The 24,095-nt window shown below is 39.3% G+C and overlaps 2 protein-coding genes and 1 non-coding gene across 10 annotated transcripts in view; 1 reads left to right on the top strand and 2 right to left on the bottom strand.

Annotated features, from left to right (window-relative positions):
• The window catches only part of POLK (DNA polymerase kappa), a 140,980-nt gene extending 117,833 nt beyond the window's left edge, over positions 1 to 23,147 (bottom strand). For 2 of the 7 annotated variants that reach the window (XM_066234920.1, XM_066234916.1), the window contains exon 1: positions 23,027 to 23,147. Coding sequence is in view for 1 of the 7 variants with exons in the window: in XM_066234919.1 (XP_066091016.1) it covers positions 7,521 to 7,574 (54 nt within the window). In the remaining 6 variants the exon portion in view is untranslated. Of the gene's footprint in view, positions 1 to 7,520; positions 7,653 to 9,088; positions 9,109 to 22,994 lie in introns of those variants that run through there. The other 5 variants (XM_066234919.1, XM_066234918.1, XM_066234921.1 and 2 more) reach the window with 5 other exon arrangements.
• On the bottom strand, positions 21,369 to 21,444 carry TRNAN-GUU (transfer RNA asparagine (anticodon GUU)). Its single transcript has one exon. It is a non-coding gene; the product is annotated as a tRNA-Asn (tRNA).
• A 189-nt stretch (positions 23,148 to 23,336) lies between the features above and the next one.
• Positions 23,337 to 24,095, top strand: part of CERT1 (ceramide transporter 1) — a 145,468-nt gene continuing 144,709 nt past the window's right edge. The window contains exon 1 of one of the 2 annotated variants that reach the window (XM_066234647.1): positions 23,337 to 23,813. In XM_066234647.1, coding sequence (XP_066090744.1) covers positions 23,718 to 23,813 — 96 coding nt within the window. In that variant the 5' untranslated portion in view covers positions 23,337 to 23,717. The remainder of the gene's footprint in view (positions 23,814 to 24,095) is intronic. The other variant, XM_066234646.1, reaches the window with a different exon arrangement.

Raw genomic sequence — 24,095 nt, forward strand, 5'->3', positions numbered from 1 at the left:
TCCACTGCTGCTGATTTCTTAGGTTTCTTATAGCTCTAAAAGTCTATGACAGGAATTTAAAGCACTTTCACAACCTAACGTTTGGCAGATGAAATCTTCAGTAAAACCTCAAACTGTTCCGTAAATCTTTGTTCTAAGCATGCTGTAGAGCTCTCCTACGATTTCTTCCTATATGTTTTACCACTAATGTAAAAGCATAAATACATAGCCTGCAGAAAAGGCAAAGTTAATAGTACCCTTCATTCCTTTGATTCTCCTAACTCCTTAGAAATATCTGTGTTAACACTGATATACAATATATTGACATTATTACCACCTGGCCAGGCGGTGGCACAGTGGATAGAGCGTCAGACTGGGATGCGGAGGACCCAGATTCGAGACCCAAGGTCGACAGCTTGAGTGCGGGTTCATCTGGCTTGAGCAAAAAACTCGCCAGCTTGGACCCAAGGTCGCTGGCTTGAGCAAGGGGTTACTTGGTCTGCTGAAGGCCCGCAGTCAAGGCATATATGAGAAAGCAATCAATGAACAACTAAGGTGTTGCAACAAGAAACTGATGATTGATGCTTCTCATCTCTCTCTCCGTTCCTGTCTGTCTGTCCCTATCTATCCCTCTCTCTGTCCTTGTAAAAATAAATAAATTAATTAATAAAAAAATATATTGATGGCCCTGGCTGGTTGGCTCAGTGGTAGAGCGTCAGCTTGGCATGTGGAAGTCCCAGGTTCAATTCCCAGCCAGGGCACACAAGGAGAGGCACCCATCTGCTTCTCCACCCCTCCCCCTCTCCTTCCTCTCTCTCTCTCTCTTCTCCTCCCGCAGCCACGACTCCATTGGATCAAAAGATGGCCCGGGTGCTGGGGATGGCTCCATGGCCTCTGCCTCAGGCGCTAGAATGGCTCTGGTCAACAGAGCGACGCCCTGGATGGGCAGAGCATCGCCCCCTGGTGGGCATGCCGGGTGGACCCCAGTGGGGCACATATGGGAGTCTGTCTGACTGCCACCCCATATCCAGCTTCAGAAAAATACAAATATATATATATATATATAGATGTTATTACCTACTCCAGGATTGCATTAATATATAGTTTCCAGATAACTGTTGTTTACTATTGATAACTTTTAAAAGGTGGTTTCCATAAGTAGATTTCTGAAAATTGTTACTGTTATTTTTTTTACTGATCTTATACAATAACTGAAAACTAGAAACAAAAAATAAAACATCCAGAAAATATTACTCTGATATTAAAAAAGCCAAAAACAAAACAAAACAAAACAAAAAATCCAGCAGCAAGAAGTTGTGATTTTGGAGTGATTGACCCAAAATCATTAAGAACATACCCACGTAATAGCAAATGTTGGAGAGGTTGTGGAGAAAAGGGAACTCTCATCCACTGTTGGTGGGAATGTAAAGTAGTACAACCATTATGGAGTAAAGTATGGTGGTTCCTCAAAAAACTGCAAATAGAACTACCTTATGACCCAGCAATCCCTCTACTGGGTATATACCCCAAAACCTCAGAAACATTGATACGTAAAGACACATGTAGCCCCATGTTCATTGCAGCACTGTTCACAGTGGCCAAGACATGGAAACAACCAAAAAGCCCTTCAATAGAAGACTGGATAAAGAAGATGTGGCACATATACACTATGGAATACTGCTCAGCCATAAGAAATGATGACATCAGATCATTTACAGCAAAATGGTGGGATCTTGATAACATCCCGGAGTGAAATAAGTAAATCAGAAAAAAACAAGAACTACATGATTCCATACATTGGTGGAACATAAAAACGAGACTAAGAGACATGGACAAGAGTGTGGTGGTTACCAGGGGTGGGGGGAGTGAGGACTTGGGAGGGAGGGAGGGAGAGAGTTAGGGGGAGGGGGAGGGGCACAGAGAACTAGATAGAGGGTGACGGAGGACAATCTGACTTTGGGCGAGGGGTATGCAACATAATTTAATGACAAGATAACCTAGACATGTTTTCTTTGAATATATGTACCCTGATTTATTAATGTCATCCCATTAACATTAATAAAAATTTATTTTAAAAAAAAAGAATATACCCACGTACCTTCCCCTTGCCTTAATAAATGAAAATTCCATAGTAATCTGACTTTTTAAAGAACATACTGTTAAAAGGACTTTGGATTCAAAACATGTACAACCCACTTATAAACTATTATTAACACTGTGTTATGAAAATATATTTAAACAGATATGATAGAGAAGAGCATCTGATAACAAACAACAACATCTGGAATTTACATTAAAGCAGCAAAAATATTTAATCTCAACTGATAAGATAATCTCTCCTCTTCCTAGGGTTATATTCTAGAAGTGTGTGTGTGTATGTGTGTGTGTGTATGTGTGTGAGTGTATGTGTGTGTGTGTATGTGCGTATGTGTGTATAACAATTTGTATTCAATAATATTTGTTTTGAAGCTTCAAATAACATTAAAGGAAGGTTTGTGAAAGGGAGCATAGGTTAAAAAACTTGCAAAACACTGAGCTAGAAAAATTTATTAAACTATCATCTGTGACACGAACAATGATTTATGCTAGCTAAAGAGAACTATTATCCCATAAAAGGAAAAGCAGTCCAGATTTACTGATACATATTTTTTTCCTTGATGAGAGCTAAATATGGTAACTGCTCATTTTAACCTACAGAAAACTTAATAAAGACTTCAGTTCCACAATGCAATTTGATATAGTGAAGAATAATACATGCTTTGACGCCAGATAGTCTTGGATTTAAATTTAAAACTCTGAAACTTAATTAGCTGTGTCTTCCTGGGCAATTTATGTGATTTCAAGGTCTGTGAATCTTGGTCTCTTGGACTGTAACACTTACCTTCTAGGGATTGTTGAAGATTAAGTGTTTAGTATGTAAGAGCCAGCTAGCACAGAAAATGCATAGTAAGTATCTAACAATGTGAATTCTCTCCTTCACTTTCACTGTTACTTATTTAAAATGTGAATAAGCCTACAGAACTGGCTACAAGAATGAGCATGTAATTGATTGAAAAATAATAGAAAAATAAGAAAAATTGTCATTACTAAATAAATGACGAGGGGGATAAAACCTCCCACCACCAACACACACACAAAACATTAGATGTAACTTTAAGAAAGTCAGAAAGAACAAATGACCCATGCTACCCCTTCTATCCCTTACCACCCCATCTCAGATCTTGTGGAACTCAGGAAACCAACAAGAAAATATTATTCATGGCTTTTTAAGGCTTTATCATTGATATGATCCTAAAATTCAAATCAAGGTACCAAGAAGTTATATTTTAGTTTACTTCAAGTCAATGAATACAATATTAAGGAAACCAAGTCTAGATACATACATGAAATTTCAACATTAATACCTAATGTTGAGTTTGCTCTTGTAATGTTTAACTATGAATGCATGAACAGAATGTGTTTGACATGACTGACTTAAAAATCACATATATTACTGTCAACATTATGTGCAGAAATACTTTATATTAATAAAGCTTGACAAATATATGCACTTTTAATATAAAAAATTAATATGCTTCTAAGAATAAATCAAGTTCTCAAGGTTTTAAATTAAATCCCAGAATATCCCCAAGAAAATTTCTAGAACTCTAGTTTAGAATGTGCACATTTAAAAACTGCAAAAATCTGACAAATGCTTATAATAACAGATAATTTTAAATCCTTAATCTAAAAATGCACTTGGTATTATATAACCTTCACAGGTAAGATCCACCGCTGTCTCTAGAGGAAACTATAATTTTCTTAACAGAAAATGAATCCTGTGTCCCTGTTTCTTTGTGGAATTTTTCTTTTTGATTTCCAATATAATAATTGTCAATGTCTCTACTTTCCTGACCAGGCCTCAAAGGGTTAGGATTCAAGTAAACTTAACATCCATTTATTTCAACAGAGATTAGACATTAGCTTATTGCCTCCTTCACTTAAAGGTTTAGAGCTAAGAATAATAGCAACCTAGTTTTGGGACTTAATATCTGGCTTCTTGCAATGAGACTACAATTTCTAAAAGGTTAAAAATAAAGAATTTGTCTTTATTAAAGAGCTTAAATTTATCTGATTTCAGCATAACAGCATTAGCACATTTACAAAACCTAGACTAATCTTAAACTTTTTGCCAAAACCACTTGCTCAATGCCAGTAAATTATTATGATTAACTCTGACCCTGTTATTAAATCTGCACATGGTATATTGCATTATGAAAACTGGTCAAATGTTGACAGTAGCTTCTAGCATATGAAGCATTCATTTCTATACCACCAAGTACACTAAGAAACAAAATTTTATCTGCAAATGAATACAGCAGAAGCAGAAATGATGAGATATCATGCCATAAAAATGGTTATAAAAGAATTATGACTTCCACCTTGGATGCTTTCATTGTTACTTTGATTAGTTATCTGAGGAAGCCAGCTGTCATGTGAGGCTCCCTGAGAGGAAGACCGTGTATGTGAGTGGGCTTGAAAGTGGATCCTCCTTCAGTCTTTTCTTAGATAAAGTCTGCAGCCTGGACAACAGTTCAACCACTACGTCATCAGCCAAAAGAACTGAGTTAAGCAAAGCTGAGATTCTTGATTCACAGAAACTGTGAGATTGTAAATTTTAGCTTATTCTCAAATTCTATAATTATCTCATTACAGGTCAGGGCTGGTCCAGAGAATGCATTTTAAGTGGAATTGCTATAAAACAACCGTAAAGATTTTTAATGTTTTCCTTTGAATAAAAATTTAAAACATACTAATAAACTGATCAATTGAACAACTTTTATACCAAATGACTTTTTCTCTTAAAATCTGTGAAAGAAAAAATAATGCACTAGTTTTTTGTAGTACTTAGTACAACTAAAATACAGCTTTCAGGAGAACAAACACTGGTACAGTGCTAGCACACTGAGCTAGTTATTTAATAAATGTATGTTCAATGAATGAATGATAGGCAGATTAATATATAGAAAGGAATGCAAATTATGGTAACACTTCAATTAAGTATGTTTAAAGGCAATAGCTGTAAAATCTAACATTGGATCTTAGTGTTTTACATACATCATATTTAATCTTCCTTAGAGACGGGAAAACTAAGGTACAGATTTAGTAGAAATTTTAGATAAGGTCATACAAATTTGGGACGGTATTTCAGGTCTGGCTTCAAAGCCATTACACTTACTATTAATACAAAAAAGAGGTAAAATAAAAAATTAGTGAAATCTTACCAAAGATGATATAACAATAGTTTGTTTTGTTGACTGATAATAGAAGTAACATAAAAGTGGTAAGAATGAACCTGACCAGGTGGTGGCACAGTGGATAGAGTCAGACCGGAATGTGGAGGACCCATGTTTGAAACTCCGAGGTCGCCAACTTGAGCATGGGCTCATCTGGCTTAAGCCTGGGATCTCCAGCTTGAGCGCAGGGTTGCTTGAGTGTGGGATCATAGACATGACCCCATGGTTGCTGGTTTGAGCCTAAAGGTCACTGGCTTGAGCCAGTGACCTTGGGATTATAATGATGACCCTGTGCTCAAACTGGCAAGCCCATGCTCATGCTGGCAACCTTGGAGTTTTGAACCTGGGACCTCAGCGTCCCAGGTCTATGCTCTATCCACTACACCACCACTGGTAAGGCAAAAATCATGAAGTTTTAAAAGAAATACTTATAGAGGAGGGTTTTATGAGTATCCTGAAATGTGAGAAAGATTGCACAGAGAAAAATATATTTGGTGATCAACTGCAAATCTGAAGAACAATTTCTTCAATAATCATGGCACTTAAAACAGTTCATTTTTACCATGCATTGCCTTACCTAATAACTTAAATAAAAATCAATAATAAAAAAACCTATATTTCTTCCTAAAGCAACACGTAAAATGAAAGAAAAGCATTGTCTAAAACGAAACTTTTTTTTCCCTGAAAATGAGAGCTTCCTAAATCTTGTCTTTGTACAAGTAAAAGTAGTAGCAAAAGTGACTTCTCTTTCATAGTACTGTTAGTGGTTTCTTCCTCTTTAATGGTACAGTTGGAAAAACTAAATTCTTTTTAATTTTGTTTTTTGTATTTATTCATTTTCGAGAGAAGAGAGAGTAAAAGAGAGAGGGAGAGAGAGAGAATGGGGGAGGAACAGGAAGCATCAACTCCCATATGTGCCTTGACCAGGCAAGCCCAGGGTTTTGAACCAGCGACTTTAGTGTTCCAGGTCGATGTTTTATCCACTGCGCCACCACAGGTCAAGCAAAACTAAATTATTTTTAAATAAAAACTTTAAAGTTAGAAAAAATAAACTAAGGAAATAAAAATATTAAATCCCATAAAGGTTGGCTACTTTCCTAAAAATATGTATAACTAACATTTTCTAAAAACTTATCATATGCCAGGCAGGTACTAAATGTTTAAGAAGTCACGATTACTCACCAATTTAGGTATTATCCCAGTAAAGTATATATTAGTAAAATACATATAAGTAAATTGTCCCACCTTTTTTTAAATCTCTTGTTATTTCTTTGAAGACCATGATCTATCAAATTGTTTTCCTGCAGGTGATACATCATTTTTTTCTGACTGCTTTCAAGTTTTGTCTTAATCTTTGGTTTTCCACAGTTTGACCATGATGTGCCTGCCTAGCCACACCCCTTCCCTCAAAGGACAGAGCCAGACTAGGTTCCTGTGCTCTCTGTGAACACTTTGCTCCCACTTCCTCTTTACCAGTCCTCTAGAAGGTTTGAAGGTTTTCTTTGTCCCTAACATGCAGCAGGGCTGCCTTCTTCACCTCCTCCCACCTACGTATTGCATTTATTTTAACGTTTTTTTCTATGCTTCAAAAAGACTCCCAAATGAGGAAGAAAAAAGGCTTTCCATGGCTTCAAAAATTACGAACTTCTTTTTCAAGAATATGACTTACAAAAAGCTGTTTGAATTATATACCTTTTAACTTCCATATGCAATATCAAGCACCACACTAATCTTAATCATAAAATAGTTTGGGTTCTCATTCTACAAAACCTAACAACAGTTCCTAGAAAGGAGCAAGGTATTTTTGAAGAAGACCTTTGGCACTGGATTTTACCAGTATTTCTTTACTGTACACAGCTTTTCATATTTCTGTTTGAGGGCTAACGTAAAATTACATAGCAGTTACTGATCCCCTTGACTTCACTTGGTTTTGAATGATTCTCTCAGATTGTGATTTTAAAAATATGGTTCTACTGTGAAATATGCATGTGAGATCTATATGATAGCTACACTTTTCTTATAAAAATTTTTTCAAAAAATTCTAGGCCCTGGCTTGGCTCAGTGGTAGAAGATCGGCCTGGCGTGTGGGGGATGTCCCAGGTTCCATTTCCAGCGAGGGCACACAGGAGAAGTGTCCATCTGCTTCTCTATCCCTACCCCTCTTCCTTCTCTCTATCTCTGTCTTCCTCTCCAGCAACCATGGCTTGGGTGGAGTGAGTTGGAGTGAGTTGGCCCTGGGTGCTAAGGATGGCTCCATGGTCTTACCTCAGGCACTGAAATAGCTCGGTTGCTGAACACTGGCCCAAGATGGCAGAGCATCACCCCACAGGAGGCTTGCTGGGTGGATCCTGGTCAGGGCACATGTGGGAGTCTGTCTCTCTGCTTCCCTGCTACTCACTTAAGAAAAAAAAAATTTTTTAAGAAAAATTCTGTTATTTGAGGTATTTCTAACTAGCAAAAATGGCCTATTCAGATGTCCCAATGGGCAAATATTTACTATATACATATGATGTGAATTTTTATAGACCTATTTTTTTAATTTTTATTAATTTTAATGGAGTGACATCAATAAATCAGGGTATATATGTTCAAAGAAAACATGTCCAAGTTATCTTGTCAATCAATTATGTTGCATGCCCATCACCCAAAGTCAGATTGTCCTCCGTCACCTTCTATCTAGTTTTCTTTGTGCCCCCCCTTCTCCTCCCCCCCGTAACCACCACACTCTTGTCCATGTCTCTTATAGACCTATTTTTTAATGCAAAAATTTCACTGGATTAAGCAAAGATAAATGAACTAGTGATAGAGGGTTTGGCAAAAGTAGGTTTACATTTGTGAGTATGCAAAACAGAGTTCATTCTTTTATTAATTATTATTGTATAATTTTTCCATATGAAAAATTGTAAGCCTACTTTTGCCCTACTCTGTATATTAAGATGTGTTTTGATCTTTAAGATAAGTTCCTTACTTGGTCAAATTACTATTTTGAAATGAATTGCAATGGCTAACCCTTTCACCTGAGGTAGGAGAAGGAAATACAAACCAGTTCAGGTGTGGGTACGAAACAACCCTTGGTGTACCTCAAGGGCCTATTACACCCAATTTTTTATTTGTAAACATTAATGTTTCATATCTTTCTTTTCTTAGAAATCTTCCAAAGAAAAATGAAACCCTATAATGTACTCATTTTAACAGAATAAAATTCACTCTATCTTGAAAAATTTCTATATGAATGTATTTTATCATCCTAGGAATTATGTAATTATTACTCATCAATTATTTTTTTTAATTTATTTTATTTTATTTTCATTCATTTTTTTTTTTTAGAGAGGAGAGGGAGAGACAGAGAGGAGAGACAGAGAGAGAGAAGTGGGGAAGGAGCTGGAAGCATCAACTCCCATATGTGCCTTGACCAGGCAAGCCCAGGGTTTTGAACCAGCGACCTCAGCATTTCCAGGTCGATGCTTTTATCCACTGCGCCACCACAGGTCAGCTCATCAATTATTTTTAAGAGTTAAGCTAAAATATAAAATAGAGTCACCTAGATTGACGTTTTAGTAGTAAAATAAATCATCACTATTACATCATCTTTTAGTTTTTTATTGTGTTTTGCCCAGAGTATCATATCTTTGAAACAAAACATAAGAGAAGATACCACTTTCCTAGGAATTTTTTTTTTGTTATCTTTCATTAAACATAGCTGAGAGTTCTAAAGTCTTCATACTGGGAAAGAGAAGAAAAGTGACAGAAGAGTTTTCACATTATTAGACAAGTTAGAAGATGAATGCAAAGAGACCAACAGCATTCTAGACTATAATGATGCTGAAACTAACCTTATAAGCAAAATCTCTGACGTTGAATTTTCAGATGACTCAAATATATTTTCTGAAATTCAAGAATCAACGAGTTAGCAATGCATTTTTAGGAATAAAAAGCAAATATGGCATTCCTGTCCAGTTACTCATTCAACAGGAAGAACTTCATCACACAGAGTATTCTGCAGTAAGAACTTGGAACACACCATTTTGCTAACAGGATGCATCACAGTGTTCTTTCATCCTTTATAATGTTTGTGGATTAAAAGTTACTTACAACAGTTTGTAAGTAAACAAATACTTAAGGTAGAAGTATATAGAGATGTATATACAGAGGGAACAGGAAGGGAATAAGTGATGCAAAAATGAAAACTTTACTGACATAATTCTAACTGGTGTTATTAAATGTAAAAATAAAAATGTTTTGCTATTATGAAAGAAAAAAATGGTTGCCTTCTCCCCCCCCCCCACCAAAGTGAGAAGCAGGGAGACAGAGAGACAGACCCCCCCCCCATGTGCCCCACTGGGATCCACCTGGCATGCCCACCAGGGAGCGATGCTCCGCTGCAATAGGAGCCATTCTAGCGCCTGAGGCAGAGGCCATGGAGCCATCCTCAGTGCCCAGGGCCAACTTTGCTCCAATAGAGCCTTGGCTGCAGGAGGGGAAAAGAGAGATAGAGAGGAAGGAGAGGGGGAAGGGTGGAGAACCAGATGGGCGCTTCTCTTGTGTGCCCTGACCAGGAATCAAACCCAGGAGGACTTCCACATGCCGGGGCAACACTCTACTGCTAACCCAACCAGCCAGGGTCTGGATTGCCTTCTCTTTAACAAGATTATAAGATGTCAAAGTTTCCAGTGTACATTGACAACATAAGTGCAAGATAAAGAATCATAAATAATGGTAAGTTAAATCTATTCAAGATACATATGAGAACTGGAACCTTTATTTACAAGATGGATACTTCTAAGATATGTATTAAAGTTGATAAACAGCCTGACCAGGTGGTGGTGCAGTGGATAGAGCATCAGACTGGGATGTGGAGGACCCAGGTTCAAAATCCGAGGTTGCAGGCTTGAGCGTGGGCTCATCCGGCTTGAGCACCGGCTCACTAGCTTGAGCGCAGGGTCACTGGCTTGAGTGTGGGATCATAGGCATGACCCCAAGGTCGCTAGCTTGAGCCCAAAGGCCGCTGGCTCGAAGCCCAAGGTTGCTGGCTTGAGCCCAAGGTCACTGGCTTGAGCAAGGGGTCACTCACTCTGCTGTAACCTTCTGGGTCAAGGCACATATGAGAAAGCAATCAATGAACAACTAAGGTGCCACAACAAAGAATTGATGCTTCTCATCTTTCTCCCTTCCTGTCTGTCTGTCCCTACCTGACCCTCTCTTTGACTCTCTCTCTAACCCCCCCCCCAAAAAAAAGCTGATGAGCAGCTAGTAGCTTTAAAAAAATTACCCATTTTAGGGAAATATGGAATAAAAATTTGAGTATACAAAGTTCCAATTTTTATTACAACTTCTTTTTTAAAAAATTAAAAAATTTTTTTCCCATGAGAGAGACAGAGAAAGGGAAACAGGAAGGGAGAGAGATGAGAAGCACCAAATCTTTGTTGTGGCTCCTTAGTTGTTCATTGATTGCTTTCTCATATGTGCCACGACAGGGGTGGGGCCTGCGGGCTGGTAGACTACAGCCAAGCCAGTGAGGCCCTTGCTCAAGCCAGCAACCTTGGTCTCAAGCCAACGACCAGGGTCATACCTATGATCTCACATTCAAGCCGGTGACCCTGCGCTCAAGCTGGTGAGCCCACAATCAAGCCAGATGAGCTCGTGTTCAAGCCAATGACCTCGGTGTTTCGAACCTGGGTCCTCTGTGTTCCAGGCTGAAGATCTATCCACTGCATCATCACCTGGTCAGGCTAAAAATATTTTATTTATTGAATTTAGTGAGAGAGGAAGGGAAGGAGAGAAACAGACCGACAGGAACATCAACCTGTTCCTGTATGTGCCCTGACTGGGAAATCAAACTGGCAACCTCTAAGATTTGGGATGATGCTCTAACCAGCTGAGCTACCTGGCCAAGACAACTTTTATTACAATTTCTAGTAAAGTTGTTCACTATCTCTGTGTTACTTCTCAAATTAACTCAAAATTATAAAAAAATTAAAATATTGATAAATGCCAATGACTATTTTTCCTGATATATTGAGTTAAATGAAAACATAAATCTTTTGCCTGAACTGTGATAACACAGTAGATAAAGTGCTGACCTGGAACGCTGAGGTCGCTTGTTCTAAACTCCAAGCTTGCCTGGTCAAGGCACATATGAGAAGCAACTACTATAAGTTGATGTTTCCCACTCCTCCCCCTTTCTCTTTCCTCTTACTAAAATCAATAAAAAAAAATCTTAAAAAAAAGTTTTAAAAGAATATAACTACTTTATCAACATAAGAAAAAAGGAAAAAAGAAAAAAGGCTCCACAGATCACTTAAATAATCTATGGTAATTAGAACATAAATTTATTTGCTAGCACATATACTCTGTTAGTTATCAGTCATAGATAAACTGTAAACTGGTTACAAAATAAGGTCCTTCTTTCCTACAAAAAACTATGATAGAATCTGGTTCTTTGGTTTCTCATTAAGTTTTACCATTCTAGAGATTTTTCTACGGACCTTGTTAACCACAATTCCTACAACTTCCTTTCAATCATAAACCAGCTAAACTTATTCCATTCATCTATAAACATTTCCCAAATATGGACTATGTGACAAGCAGTATTAAAACTTTACTTGATCTTTAACAATAATGTAACTGTTAAAAACATATCAATATCTTTATACACTTAATTACTATATGTGTTCCTAGATAGCAAAATGTTAGAAAACAATGAATCTACGGGAGATATGGTATATATTTCATATTTATACCACCCCGATCAAGATTATCAATCATATAGCAGGTCTTAATGGGGATGAAGATAAACTGCATAGTCATAAACTGTATCACCATAACAACATATATGTTCTAGAACAATATTTTTCAGCTTACTGCACTAAGAGGAGGAAATTTCACAACAAAGATTTGGTGCTTCTCATCTCTCTCCCTTCCTATCTCTTCTCTGTCTCTCTCATGGAAAAAAAAAATTAAATTTTTAAAAAGGAAGTTGTAATAAAAGTTGGAACTTTGTATGCTCAAATTTCAGCTTACTGGACTGAAATTACGTAAAAGTGAAACAATGGAAGGGTTGGGAAGAAAAAGAGGAAGCAAAACACATTTACAAAATAACTACCTCAGTGAGTCTACTAATATTTAAAAATACCACACTGCTTTATACAGTATGAATTTAATATATTAACAAGATAATTTCTCAATGTAACACCAAAAGAAGTTAAAAGATAGAGATTCAAAAACTTGGGGATAAAATAAAAAAAATACGTACATGCAGAGTGGACACTAGTATCACTGTGCGGACAGTAAGTAGCCTGCTTACCGTTTGAACTGAAAGACTTTTTACTGTTATAATGAAACACCCCTGACAAGCTTTTATGCCCAAAACCAAATATATGTAAAGTAAAAGATAATGGGATATAACTTCATTTTTATTTAATACTAAGAAAAAGTATTTCTGCTTGGAACATGACTAGCTTGGCTCTCCTCTGTACAATAGGAGAGTTAAATGGTAAAAATCAACACACAAGGGAGCCTGAGATATATAGGCAAAGTTACTTTATAGTTCAGTGTAACAGAATAAGATCTTTCATTATAAGTATAATAATAATAATCAATATTAATTAAATCATCTCAATCCAAATGGAATGTTGGTGGTTAGAAAGAGAACAAAGAAAAAGAAAGCAAGCAGTATTGGCCATGCCTACTTAAATATCCATCTCCATAAAATGGATAACCTTACTTAATGCTACTAACCATTTAGAATCATAATTACTGAGATACAGGAAATCAAGTCTAGATTTGAGACTAGGATATAAATACAAATCAGAGGAGCTGGAAAATGGTGAGAAGATTAGGGGAACTTGGAATGCTGATGTGAGAAACAGAATTTTTTTTTTTTTGTGAGAGACACAGAGACAGAGAGGAACAGATAGGGACAGATAGACAGGAAGAAAGAAAGATGAGAAGCATCAATTCTTTGTTGCGGCTCCTTGTTCACTGATTGCTTTCTCATATGTGCCTTAACTAGGGGGCTACAGCAGAGCAAGTGACCCCTTGTTCAAGCCAGTGACCTCTGGGCTCAAGCCAGCGACCATGGGGTCATGTCTATGATCCCACACTCAAGCCAGTGACCCAACGCTCAAACTTAGTGAGCCCGTGCTCAAGTGGTGACCTCAGGGTTTCCAACCTGGGTCCTCTGCATCCTGATGCTCTATCCACTGCACCACTGCCTGGTCATGCATGAAGTCAGAATTATGAATAGGCATAACATAAGCTTCTCTTCTCTATCCCTGTGAGTCAAGTTAAACAGGATGGAAGGCATGTTATAAAAATTCCATTATAGTTTGTTTTTCTCCCAGCCCTTATTTCTCACCTGTTCCCTCCACTACTTTCCCATCACTGCTGCCAATGACTGCTGTGGTAGGAGAGGAATAGAAGAGGGGAAATAGTAACAGACACTAGTAATATACACACATATAAACAATGGTAATGCAGGGAAAGGGGAGGAATGAGAAAAGTGAGAACTGCCCAGCACTTTCCCCCTTACCTGTGGTCAATCATGGCCCAAAAATATTAAATGGAAAATTCCAGAAATAAACAATCGATAAGTTTTAAATTGTGCACCATTCTGGGTATCATGATGAAATTTCATGTTATCCCTCTCCATGCCGTCAGAGATATAGTTAAATCAAGCTTGGACAACATAGAAGATGATAGTTAAAAAGAGACAGAGAAACAGAGATTTAGAATGCAAGATTACAGAGATACCATGATGGCCCAGCGATGGACAGAAAAACACCAAATCCTCATTTTCCAAGTTTTCAGTATGTGTACAGGTCCAGTTGAGGATCCAGAGATCTCTAAAATGACTTTTCTTTATTTGAGCCACCATAAATGTATTTCTCTTTCCTTCAATCAAAAAAGTCTTGATAAGACTAATAATAGTGAAGTATCCCAACTGGTCAACCATAATGAACTGATGAATATTCCCAATGTGGGTTCATTTTGAAATGTGAACTGAGTCTCCTCTGAAAGCTTACTCAGATGTCATCTACCACCATCCTCTTTGTCTTCAAGTGGGAAGGGAGCACTCAGACACACTACTAGGGAGTGTATACTCATGCAATCTTTTTAGAGAACAATTTGATAGTATCACACTGTAAAATGTACATATTCCCCACTTCAGCAGTCCACTCTTGGCAATTTACTTTCCTCAAAAGAGCTAGGTAAGTGCACAATTATTAAATTGATGTTTTGCATAATATTTTCGTAATAGAAAAATCGAAAAAAATTTGACTGCCCTTCAAAAGAGGAATTAATTCAATGTAGTCATTAAAAATAAAACCATGAAATACATCTTCACAAAATATTGGTAAATTTAAAATGCAATTTGTACAGTGGTATAAATAGTCTCTCTCTCTCTCTCTCTCTCTCTCTCTCTCCCCTCACCTATTCTTCCCTCCCTCCCTCTCCACATATATGTTTATGTTTTGAAAATCATAAATAGTGTTCTCAGGAAAAAAATGGAAAACCGATTAAAAAAGAAAAGCAGGGCCTGACCTGCGGTGGCGCAGTGGATAAAGCATCGACCTGGAAATGCTGAGGTTGCCGGTTCGAAACCCTGGGCTTGCCTGGTCAAGGCACATATGGGAGTTGATGCTTCCAGCTCCTCCCCCTTCTCTCTCTCTGTCTCTCCTCTCTCTCTCTCTCTCTGTCTCTGTCTCTCCCTCTCCTCTCTAAAGTGAATAAATAAAAAATTAAAAAAAAAAAAAAAAAAAGAAAAGCAGGTACAACAGTTCATTGCTTCAGGGACACACATTTTAACATCTCTAAAATTGGGATGCTTCTTGCCCTGGCTGGGTAGCTCAGTTGGTTAGACTAGAGTGCCATTCCAATACACCAAGGTTGCGGATTCGATCCCCAGTCAGGGCACACACAAGAACCAACCAGTGAAATGGAACAACAAATCAATGTGCTTTTTCTCTCTTTCTCTCTCTCTCCCTCCTCTCTCTCTCAAAAGTGAAAAAAAAATTTAAATAAAATTGGGATGCCTCACATAATCCTTGTTAGTAAGGTAGCAGTTGTGACATAATTGTCATTATCCATGCATCAAGACATGAAGAACAGGTGCTAGCAGCTTGTGGGAAAATTCTGAAGACAATGATTGGGCATTCTTAAGTAACATTGCAATCATCAATTCTCTTAATCGTGAAGAGAAAAATGTATGGAAAACAGAGACATCAACAAATTAAATTGAAAATTAATTTAGAAGACTGTGAATGTGAAGAGATTGATCCTTAACTAATTTATATCACTTTAATTCCCTTTTCTTCGATATCAGTGATACACACACACACACACATCTACACAGATAAAATTTTTTCATACAAAACAGTATAAAGAAATTCAAATAGTCCATAATTTAATCATTCAGATAATTATCCAAGACATTAAAATAGGGCATAAAAAATCAGCTGTATTATTCACATTCTGTTCTTTGCTCATTTGTCCTCTAGTTTTTAGACTGTTGCTATTCATAGATTATTACCTCTGTTTCATAGATTAATAATATTTCTAAGTTTGCAAAATCATGTTTCTTATATAAATTCCCAATTTTTAGCAGTATAAAGAACAGTTATATTTCCTAGTTAGCTAAAAAGGACTAACTCAAAACACATATTTATGGTAATACATAATTACTGTGAGAATAGAGAACCTGTAAATTCCATTATGGACTAAATTGTGTTCCCCCACAATTCCTATTTTAAGTCCAAACTCCCAATGTGAACTGCATTTGGAAACAGAAACTATTAGGAGGTAATTAAGGTTAAATTAAGTCATAAGGACAGGGCCCTAACCCAGAGGCAGTCCTTTGTATAAGAGGAGGAAGAAAGAGTAGAGCCCCCCAGTATGTGGTATTTTGTATGGCAGCCAGAGCTAATGAATGAAGGCTCTTGATAGCATTATTTTTTTTCAAAATTGGTTAGTGTTATTTTTTTGTTTAAAACTGGGACATTCTAGCATCAGAAACAAATATTTCCCTTCATTCCTCTACCTGCTGATCAATAAAATTGCAAACATTTTCAATTCTAACACCTCTAGGTTATTTTTGTTTCGTTTTGTTTTTATGTCTTGGCAGTAGGAGTAGAGGGCCAGGATGAAGGCTTTGGAATTGGTGTTCAGTGCAGATAAAAGTGATAGGACGAGGTGAGGTGGAAGATCAGGAGACAGAAGAGGACCTGAAGACTCTAGTGGGGAATGAACGCTGCAATCAGGGTATGTGGGCTCAAACAGCAACCAATCTCTTTACTGGCTGTAGGCCATTTGGAAAGTTAGTTAACTTCTCTGTGGTTCAGTTTCTTCATGTGAAATAGTAAAAATAAATAAATTCTACATTGGGGTGACATCAGACAACACAGAAATAATGGCAGGGTAAATGCTAAAGATGTTCCAAATCACTAGCTGAATTAAGAGCATAGTTGCTTTGATAGACATCTACAATATATATTAATTTATACAATCCCTTCCTTTTTAGAAGCATTTTGAATAAAAGGCATGATCTTTGAAATCATATAGATCTGCATCCAAATACTAACTCTGCTACTCAGAAGCTATATGACACTGGATAAGTTAACTTCCCTGAGCTTCATTATCTTTAAAATGAGACTAAGAATTTATACCTTATATGGTTTGTAAGGAATAAGGCAGATCAGGTATATAAAGTGCCTGATCAAAGCTAAGAGTATTGTAAAGATGTCATTTTATTCACAAATTAAGTGCACTTTCAATCCAAATCCCTATAGAATTTTTACAAGATAAAGTTAAGATATTAAATCAGTATAGTACTAACATAGACAAATAGATCAATGAAAAAGAATGGAGTCCAGTTCAGCAATGACACTTTGGGTATTTATCAGAAGAAACCCAAAACACTATTAGAAAAGACATATTAATTCATACGTTCACTGCCGCATTATTCACAACAGCCACGATCTGGAAGCAACCTAAGTGTCCATCAATAAATGAACAGATAAAGAAGTGGTACATATATACTATGAAAAATTAATCAGTCATAAAAAGAATGAAATCTTGCTATTTGCAGAGAAAAACAAATATCAAGCAATTTATTTCATGTCATATGCGGAATCTAAAGAAACAAGATAAATGAACAAACAAACTTAAAGATACAGAGAACATTTTGATGGCTGCCAGATGGGAAGAGGGTCTGAGAGGATGGGTAAAAAAGGGGAAGAAATTAAGAAGTACAAATTGGTAGTTACAAAATAGTCATGGGGATTGTAATAATGTATAGCATAGGGAATATAGTCAGTAATATTGTAATAACTATGTATCATGTCAGATGGGTACTAGATTTAACAGGGTGATCACTTCCTAAATTATATAAATGTCTAATCACTAATGATACATCTTAAACTAATATAATATTTTATGTCAACTATAACTGAAAAATAAGACATTATTTAAAAAAAAGAATGGAATCCTGAAACAGATATATATATATGGGGGGATTTTGCATATCACATAGCTGTAAGAGTAAGAATAGACTTCACTATTCAGTAAAGTGTTGGGTCAAGTGACTATTGTTAAAAAAAAAAAAAAAATTCCTTCCTCATTCCAATCCAAAAATAAATTCCAGGTAGATTCAAGTTCTAAAAGTAAAATAAATAAATAAATAAGTTTGGAGAAGGTTCTAAGAGACACAACTTGGAAGCTATCACTTTCACCACACAATAAAGAGAAAGCTCATGTACTTTCATTTGTGTACTGGAATTTCTTTCCATTAACAAAAGTAAAGTAAGTCCCAACCTTTAATGTGGTATGCTAGTCTAATCAGTATACAAAAATACCTCTTAAATTAAAAAACAACATAAACAAAGTGTTTTTTTAATTTATTGATTTTAGCAAAAGAGAAATTGGGAGAGAGAGAGAGAGAGAGAGAGAGAGAGAGAGACAGGAACAGGAACATAGATCTATTCCTGTATGTGCCTTGAGCAGGGATTGAACCTGCAACCTTAGCGCTTCTGGATGATGCTCCAACCAACCAAGCTATCTGGTCAGGGTGAAACAGTCTCATAAAAATAAGATTGCGGCAAAAATCTTTTCAAAAAAGGCAATTTCTCTCATATTAATACTAAATAAAGTGAAACAATTTCCTGTTGAGTAAGTGGGCACCTTAGTCATTTAAATTAGTGTTGGTAGTTACAACCACACACAATTTAGAAATGCAAAAAGGCCTTGGCTGGTTGCTCCATGGATAGAGACTCAGCCCGGAATGTGGAAGTCCTGGGTTTGATCCTGGGTCAGGGAACACAAGAGAAGCGACCATTTGCTTCTCTTCCCCTCTTGAAGCCAGTGGCTTGATTGGTTCCAGCGTGACCTCAGGTGCTGAGGATAGGTAGGTTGATTCTAGAGATTCGAGCGTCAGCCCGGATTGGGGTTGTCAGGTGAATCCTGGTTGGGGCATATGCAGAAGTCTGTCTCACTATCTCCCCTCCTCTCACTAAAAATAAAAAGCATAAAATACAAAGAAAGGCATAAAATACAGCAGAAAGCTCAATTTAAAATAAACATATGCCTGAACTGTGGTGGCGCAGTAGATAAAGCGTTGACCTGGAAATGCTGAGATCGCCGGTTCAAAACCCTGGGCTTGCCTGGTCAAGGCACATATGGGAGTTGATGCTCCTAGCTCGTCCTCCCTTCTCTCTCTCTCTGTCTCTCTCTCTCCTCTCTAAAAATGAATAAATAAAATTTAAAAAAATAAAAAATAAAAAAACATACACTTTGCATCCGTGACTTTAAATTTTATTATGAAGTAAATTTCTCAACAATTTATGATCATTTGCTTAAGACTAATGATATTTTGACTGGCCAGGTGGCAACCCAGTGGATAGAGTCAGACTGGGATGTAGAGCAGTGGTCCCCAACCCCCGGGGCCACGGACCGGTACCAGTCCGTGGGCCATCTGGGCTGGTCCGCAGAGAAAGAATAAATAACTTACATTATTTCCATTTTATTTATATTTAAGTCTGAACGATGTTTTATTTTTTAAAAATGACCAGATTCCCTATGTTACATCCGTCTAAGACACACTCTTGACACTTGTCTCCATCACGTGATACATTTATCCGTTCCACCCTCAAGGCCGGTCCATGAAGATATTTTCTGACATTAAACTGGTCCGTGGCCCAAAAAAGGTTGGGGACCACTGATGTAGAGGACCCAGGTTTGAAACCCCGAGGTCAGCAGCTTGAGTGCGCGGGCTCATCCGGCTTGAGCCTTGGCTCACCAGTTTGAGTGTTGGGTCGCTGGCTTGAGCATGGGATCATGGACATGGTTGCTGGCTTGAGCCTCGCTCTGCTGTAGAACCCCAGTCAAGGCACATATGAGAAAGCAATCAACAAACAACTAAGATGCTGCAATGTAGAATTGATGCTTCCCATCTCTCCCTTCCTGTCTGTCTGTCCTTATCTGTCCCTTCCTCTGTCTCTCGCTGTCACACACACAAAAAAGACTAATGACATTTTGTCATTTTGTGTTCTTTTAAAAAAAACTTTTATAAAATTTATTGGGGTGACATTGGTTAAGAAAATTATACAGGTTTCAGGTGTTATAACACATCACCTGTATATTTTATTGTGTGTTCACCATCTCAAGTCAAATCTCTATCACCATCTATCTTCCCCTACCCTCCTTACCGCCCCTCATCTCCTTCCCCTCCTGTGGATACCCATAGTTAAGAATGATGAAATTATGCAACTTAGAGCTTAAAAGAATCAGAAATAGGAAGACTAACTACATCAGGTAATCAGAAGGCAAAGCAAAACTTAATTGCTATAGTTTTCAACATTCTAAAGGAATAATTTAGTAATAAAGAGAAAAAAATGTGCTAAATAGTTTTTCTTCTCTTTTGAATGACAACCCTAGGATTATATTTTAATTATGGGAATCCTCGGGTTACGACAACCTCCAGTCTTGACATACGACGCTTTAACTTTACAACACTCACTCCCATAAAAACCTAAAAAAATTGAGACGTGTTTCGGCTCATGCCGTTAGCATTGCACTTTTTTTACACTCATTTTTTGTTACTACAGTACAGCATGTAGTACAGTATATTTATGTCCTTTTCCTTTTTCTGTGGCTTAGTTGTGTTTTTGTGTTCTAGATTATGATTTTACAACTGTGTTAGGATAGTAAGTGACTTAGGCTAGGATGTGTATCAACTTACACCAAAATCCAGGTTACATCACTGTCATAGGGATGGAACTGTGTCACAGAACTGTGTCCTAACTCGAGAACCCCCTGTAACATGTTGACCACGTATCTTCATAAGCTTTATTCATCTGAATGGCTTTCATTTATCACTTGATTTAACAATGAAAAGCAATTTGTAACTAGTTTATAATAGATTCAGCATTATATAAGTGTCAACTTTGGGAATGGAAGACAGGTATATTCAGAGATGCTTCCCATCATTCTGTCATTTCCCTGTGATACCAGTTAAGTTGACCTCTATCACTATCAGAGTTATTTCTGGCCACCGTGCCTTCTTCACCAAACTCAAAATTTCATTCCTATACTCCTGTCTCAGCAGTATACAGGTATTTTTCTAAGGGTTAATAACAAATTTTATTGTTGGCATTAAAAAAATTGACAAAACTGTAAAAGTTGCAAATGAGACAAAAGACCTGAAGCTACAAAGTTAAAGATCTCTCAAAGTTATCCTTGTAATGTATGCAAAAAAGGCTAGACAAGCTCTGTTACATCTTCTACTAGTCTTCACACTGATTTAACTCTAGTCTCAAAACAAAGCCTCTCTCTTTTTTTTTTTTTCCTGAAGTTGGAAATGGGGAGGCAGTCAGACAGACTCCCGCATGGGCCCAACCAGGATCCACCCGGCATGACCACCAGGGGCGATACTCTGCCCATCTGGGGCGTTGCTCTGTCACGACCAGAGCCATTTTAGCACCTGAGGCAGAGGCCATGGAGCCATCCTCAGCGCCCGTGCCAACTTTGCTCCAATGGAGCCTCAGCTGCAGGAGGGCAAGAGAGAGACAGAGAGAAAGGAGAGGGGGAGGGGTGGAGAAGCAGATGGGCGCTTCTCCTGTGTGCCCTGGCCGGGAATCGAACCCGGGACTCCTACACAACAGGCCGACGCTCTACCACTGAGCCAATCGGCCAGGACCCAAAGTTAGCCTCTTATTGCCTAATCCCTTAATGTTCAATAACTACTGTGTTGTAATATAAGGTTATAGTAATTAAATATATAGAAATATAAAAATATGGAAGATATATAAAAGTAATTAAGATGATATTAAAAATAATTATTAAAATTAAATAAAGTCATGCCATTTGGATAGGAATTAATATAGTGGCTTAGTGCCATAACTCTGTAATGTGATAAACAGACTCTGACTTACAAGCAGAGCCCAGTTAGCATGTGTGTGAAGTTACACTTAGATAAGAAGTAACTTGGTGCTCTAACTCTATAATGTGATAAACAGATTCTGACTTTCAAACAGAGCCCAGTTAGTATGTGTGTGAAGTTATACCTAGATAAGAAATAGCTTGGTGTTATTTACATTAACTTCGTAAATTAATGTAAATAAGAACATCTTAAAAAGTGGTTTAATGTAAACATTTCAGTAGATTGACATAGAGGAGAATTCCCTGCAAGGAACTCCCAAAAAGGTGGTTTGAGGTGATAATCCTGTAGATTGACACCTGTTAGAAGGCATTGGCCAGAAAAGGTACTAAAGCTGATGGGCCCCTGCTACAGTAGTCGCCCAGACTCCAACGTTGATGTGGACTGTCTCCACGCTGCTCTGAGCTCTAACCAAAGCCAGCTGAGAGAAACATGCTGACAGGGCCCCCTTAAGCTGTACCAGGCACGCCAAAAGGATTTGTGAGTAATAAATTGCCTGTGTGATTATTGCAACTAATTTGTGTGTCGGTCGTGTCTTTCCTGTGGTGGCATTTAACAGTAGCATCCTCATAGCCACCTCAATAGTAGTCCCGAAAAGGCTGCCAGCCCTGCCAATAAGCAGGAGTGTCCTACTGCACTGGGAAGTCGAATCAGGGATGCCTGATCCAGGTAGAGCTTGGGCTCTACTGGGACATACTGCACTTTGGTCATTCTTCCAGAACCAAACTTCTATTTCAACCTTTTCTACCTTGCAGAGAGAGGTAGATCGGTAGAGATGATAAATCTGAGTTTCAGGAAGATATTCATTGACAAGAGAAAACTCCAGGCTATCACCTCACATTCTCATCTTACTTTAAAAACCGTTCAAGCGTGATTTATTCTCCGACACCTTCAAAGTTATTATTCACAAAATAAAACTCTGAAACTAACAATGCGAAGAGTTGCTCTGGTGAGAAGGAATTGAAATTATTTTCATCCAAAAAGCGGGAAACGTGAAGTGTGAAGTCTAATTTCTAGAGAGAGATGAAAGACCGTCAACATTTGCAGAGGCGGTTTGGTGGAAAGAAACCCCCTCGTTTCTAGAGAGCTTGGCGGACCCTTATACCTCGGTTCCGTTGGACGGGTCCTGTCACTCCCTCCCGCCCCGGCGAGTCCCGGGACTTCGGGAAGCCGCCCAGGAAGGTAGGCCCGGAGAGTTTTCTCACGTCCGGCCCCGCAAGCTCGGCGGGATCGTCATAAACACGCGAGGTAGAAAGAGAAGGATGGCGGAGGGAACCCGTCACACAACTATCCAAACGAAGCTCACCTACCTCTTGACCACCCGCAAGACAACAAGCCTTACCCGCACGAAACACTCCACAGTGGACTCAGGATCCCGACTACAACTCCCATGAGGCAATGCGGCTGACGACCTGGTCCTTCCCAGAACTCACCACGGAGGCGTACGCATCCCTCCTCCTTTCTCCGCTCCTCCTTCTGTATCCGGCGTCACCCGGGGAGGGACCCCCACGCCCTCGGCGTGTTGCGTCAGACGTCGGGCGGGGGATGGGGCGGAGAACCGGGGGAGAACGGGAGGACGCACAGGAGCGGAGAGGGGAGGGAGGGTACCTAGTGGGCCAGGCGGGAAGATGGCGGCTGGAGCAGCGGTGTGAGCAGACCGGCGTCTCTGCGGCAGGATTTTCTCTTCCCTTCTTCCTTCCTCTCCTTTCTCCCGCCTTTTGAGTTCAGCATCGAGGGGGCTGAGTTCAGGTGGCGGCGCCGGTCGCAGGGCGGGGGTCACGGCGACGGCGGCGGCTGACGGCTGGCAGGGCAGGCTCCCCTCGCCGCTCGTCCTCCTTCCCCGGAGCGCTCGGAGTCGGGCGCGGCGACGGCGGCGCGCGGGGCGGACGTGGTCCCCCCGCCAGCACCCCGCTGCCCGGGAGCGGGCACTCGTCTCCTCTCTATCGCCCGACATCTCACCCCAGGCGCCCGGCGCCTCCTCCGGCGCAGCTCAGGGCGCGGGGGCCGGGCTCCTGCTCGTCCGCCGCGCCTCCATGTCGGACAACCAGAGCTGGAACTCGTCGGGCTCGGAAGAGGATCCAGACACGGAGTCCGGGCCGCCCGTGGAGCGCTGCGGCGTCCTCAGCAAGGTGAGCCACCCGTGGGGCCGAGCGCCCCTGTCCGGGCGCACCTGCCGCCAGGCGAGCTCCTGAGGGCACGGGCTGTCCCGAGCGGAGGCTGCGGAACGTGCCGTTCCGCGGGGCCGAGCTCCGCCGCCGGAACGCTCGGGCCGCGGGGAGAAGGGGACCGCCCTCCCTGTGTGCGCGGACCTGCCGCCGAAGACCGGGGAAAACCTGTACCAACCCCGGATCCAGTTAGGGAGCGGGATGCGCATCGCGACGGGCGGGACGCAAGGCGGCAGCTGTCCCGGT

The sequence above is a fragment of the Saccopteryx bilineata genome, chromosome 6, assembly GCF_036850765.1.
Source record: "Saccopteryx bilineata isolate mSacBil1 chromosome 6, mSacBil1_pri_phased_curated, whole genome shotgun sequence".
In the NCBI taxonomy this organism is placed as follows: Eukaryota; Metazoa; Chordata; class Mammalia; order Chiroptera; family Emballonuridae; genus Saccopteryx; species Saccopteryx bilineata.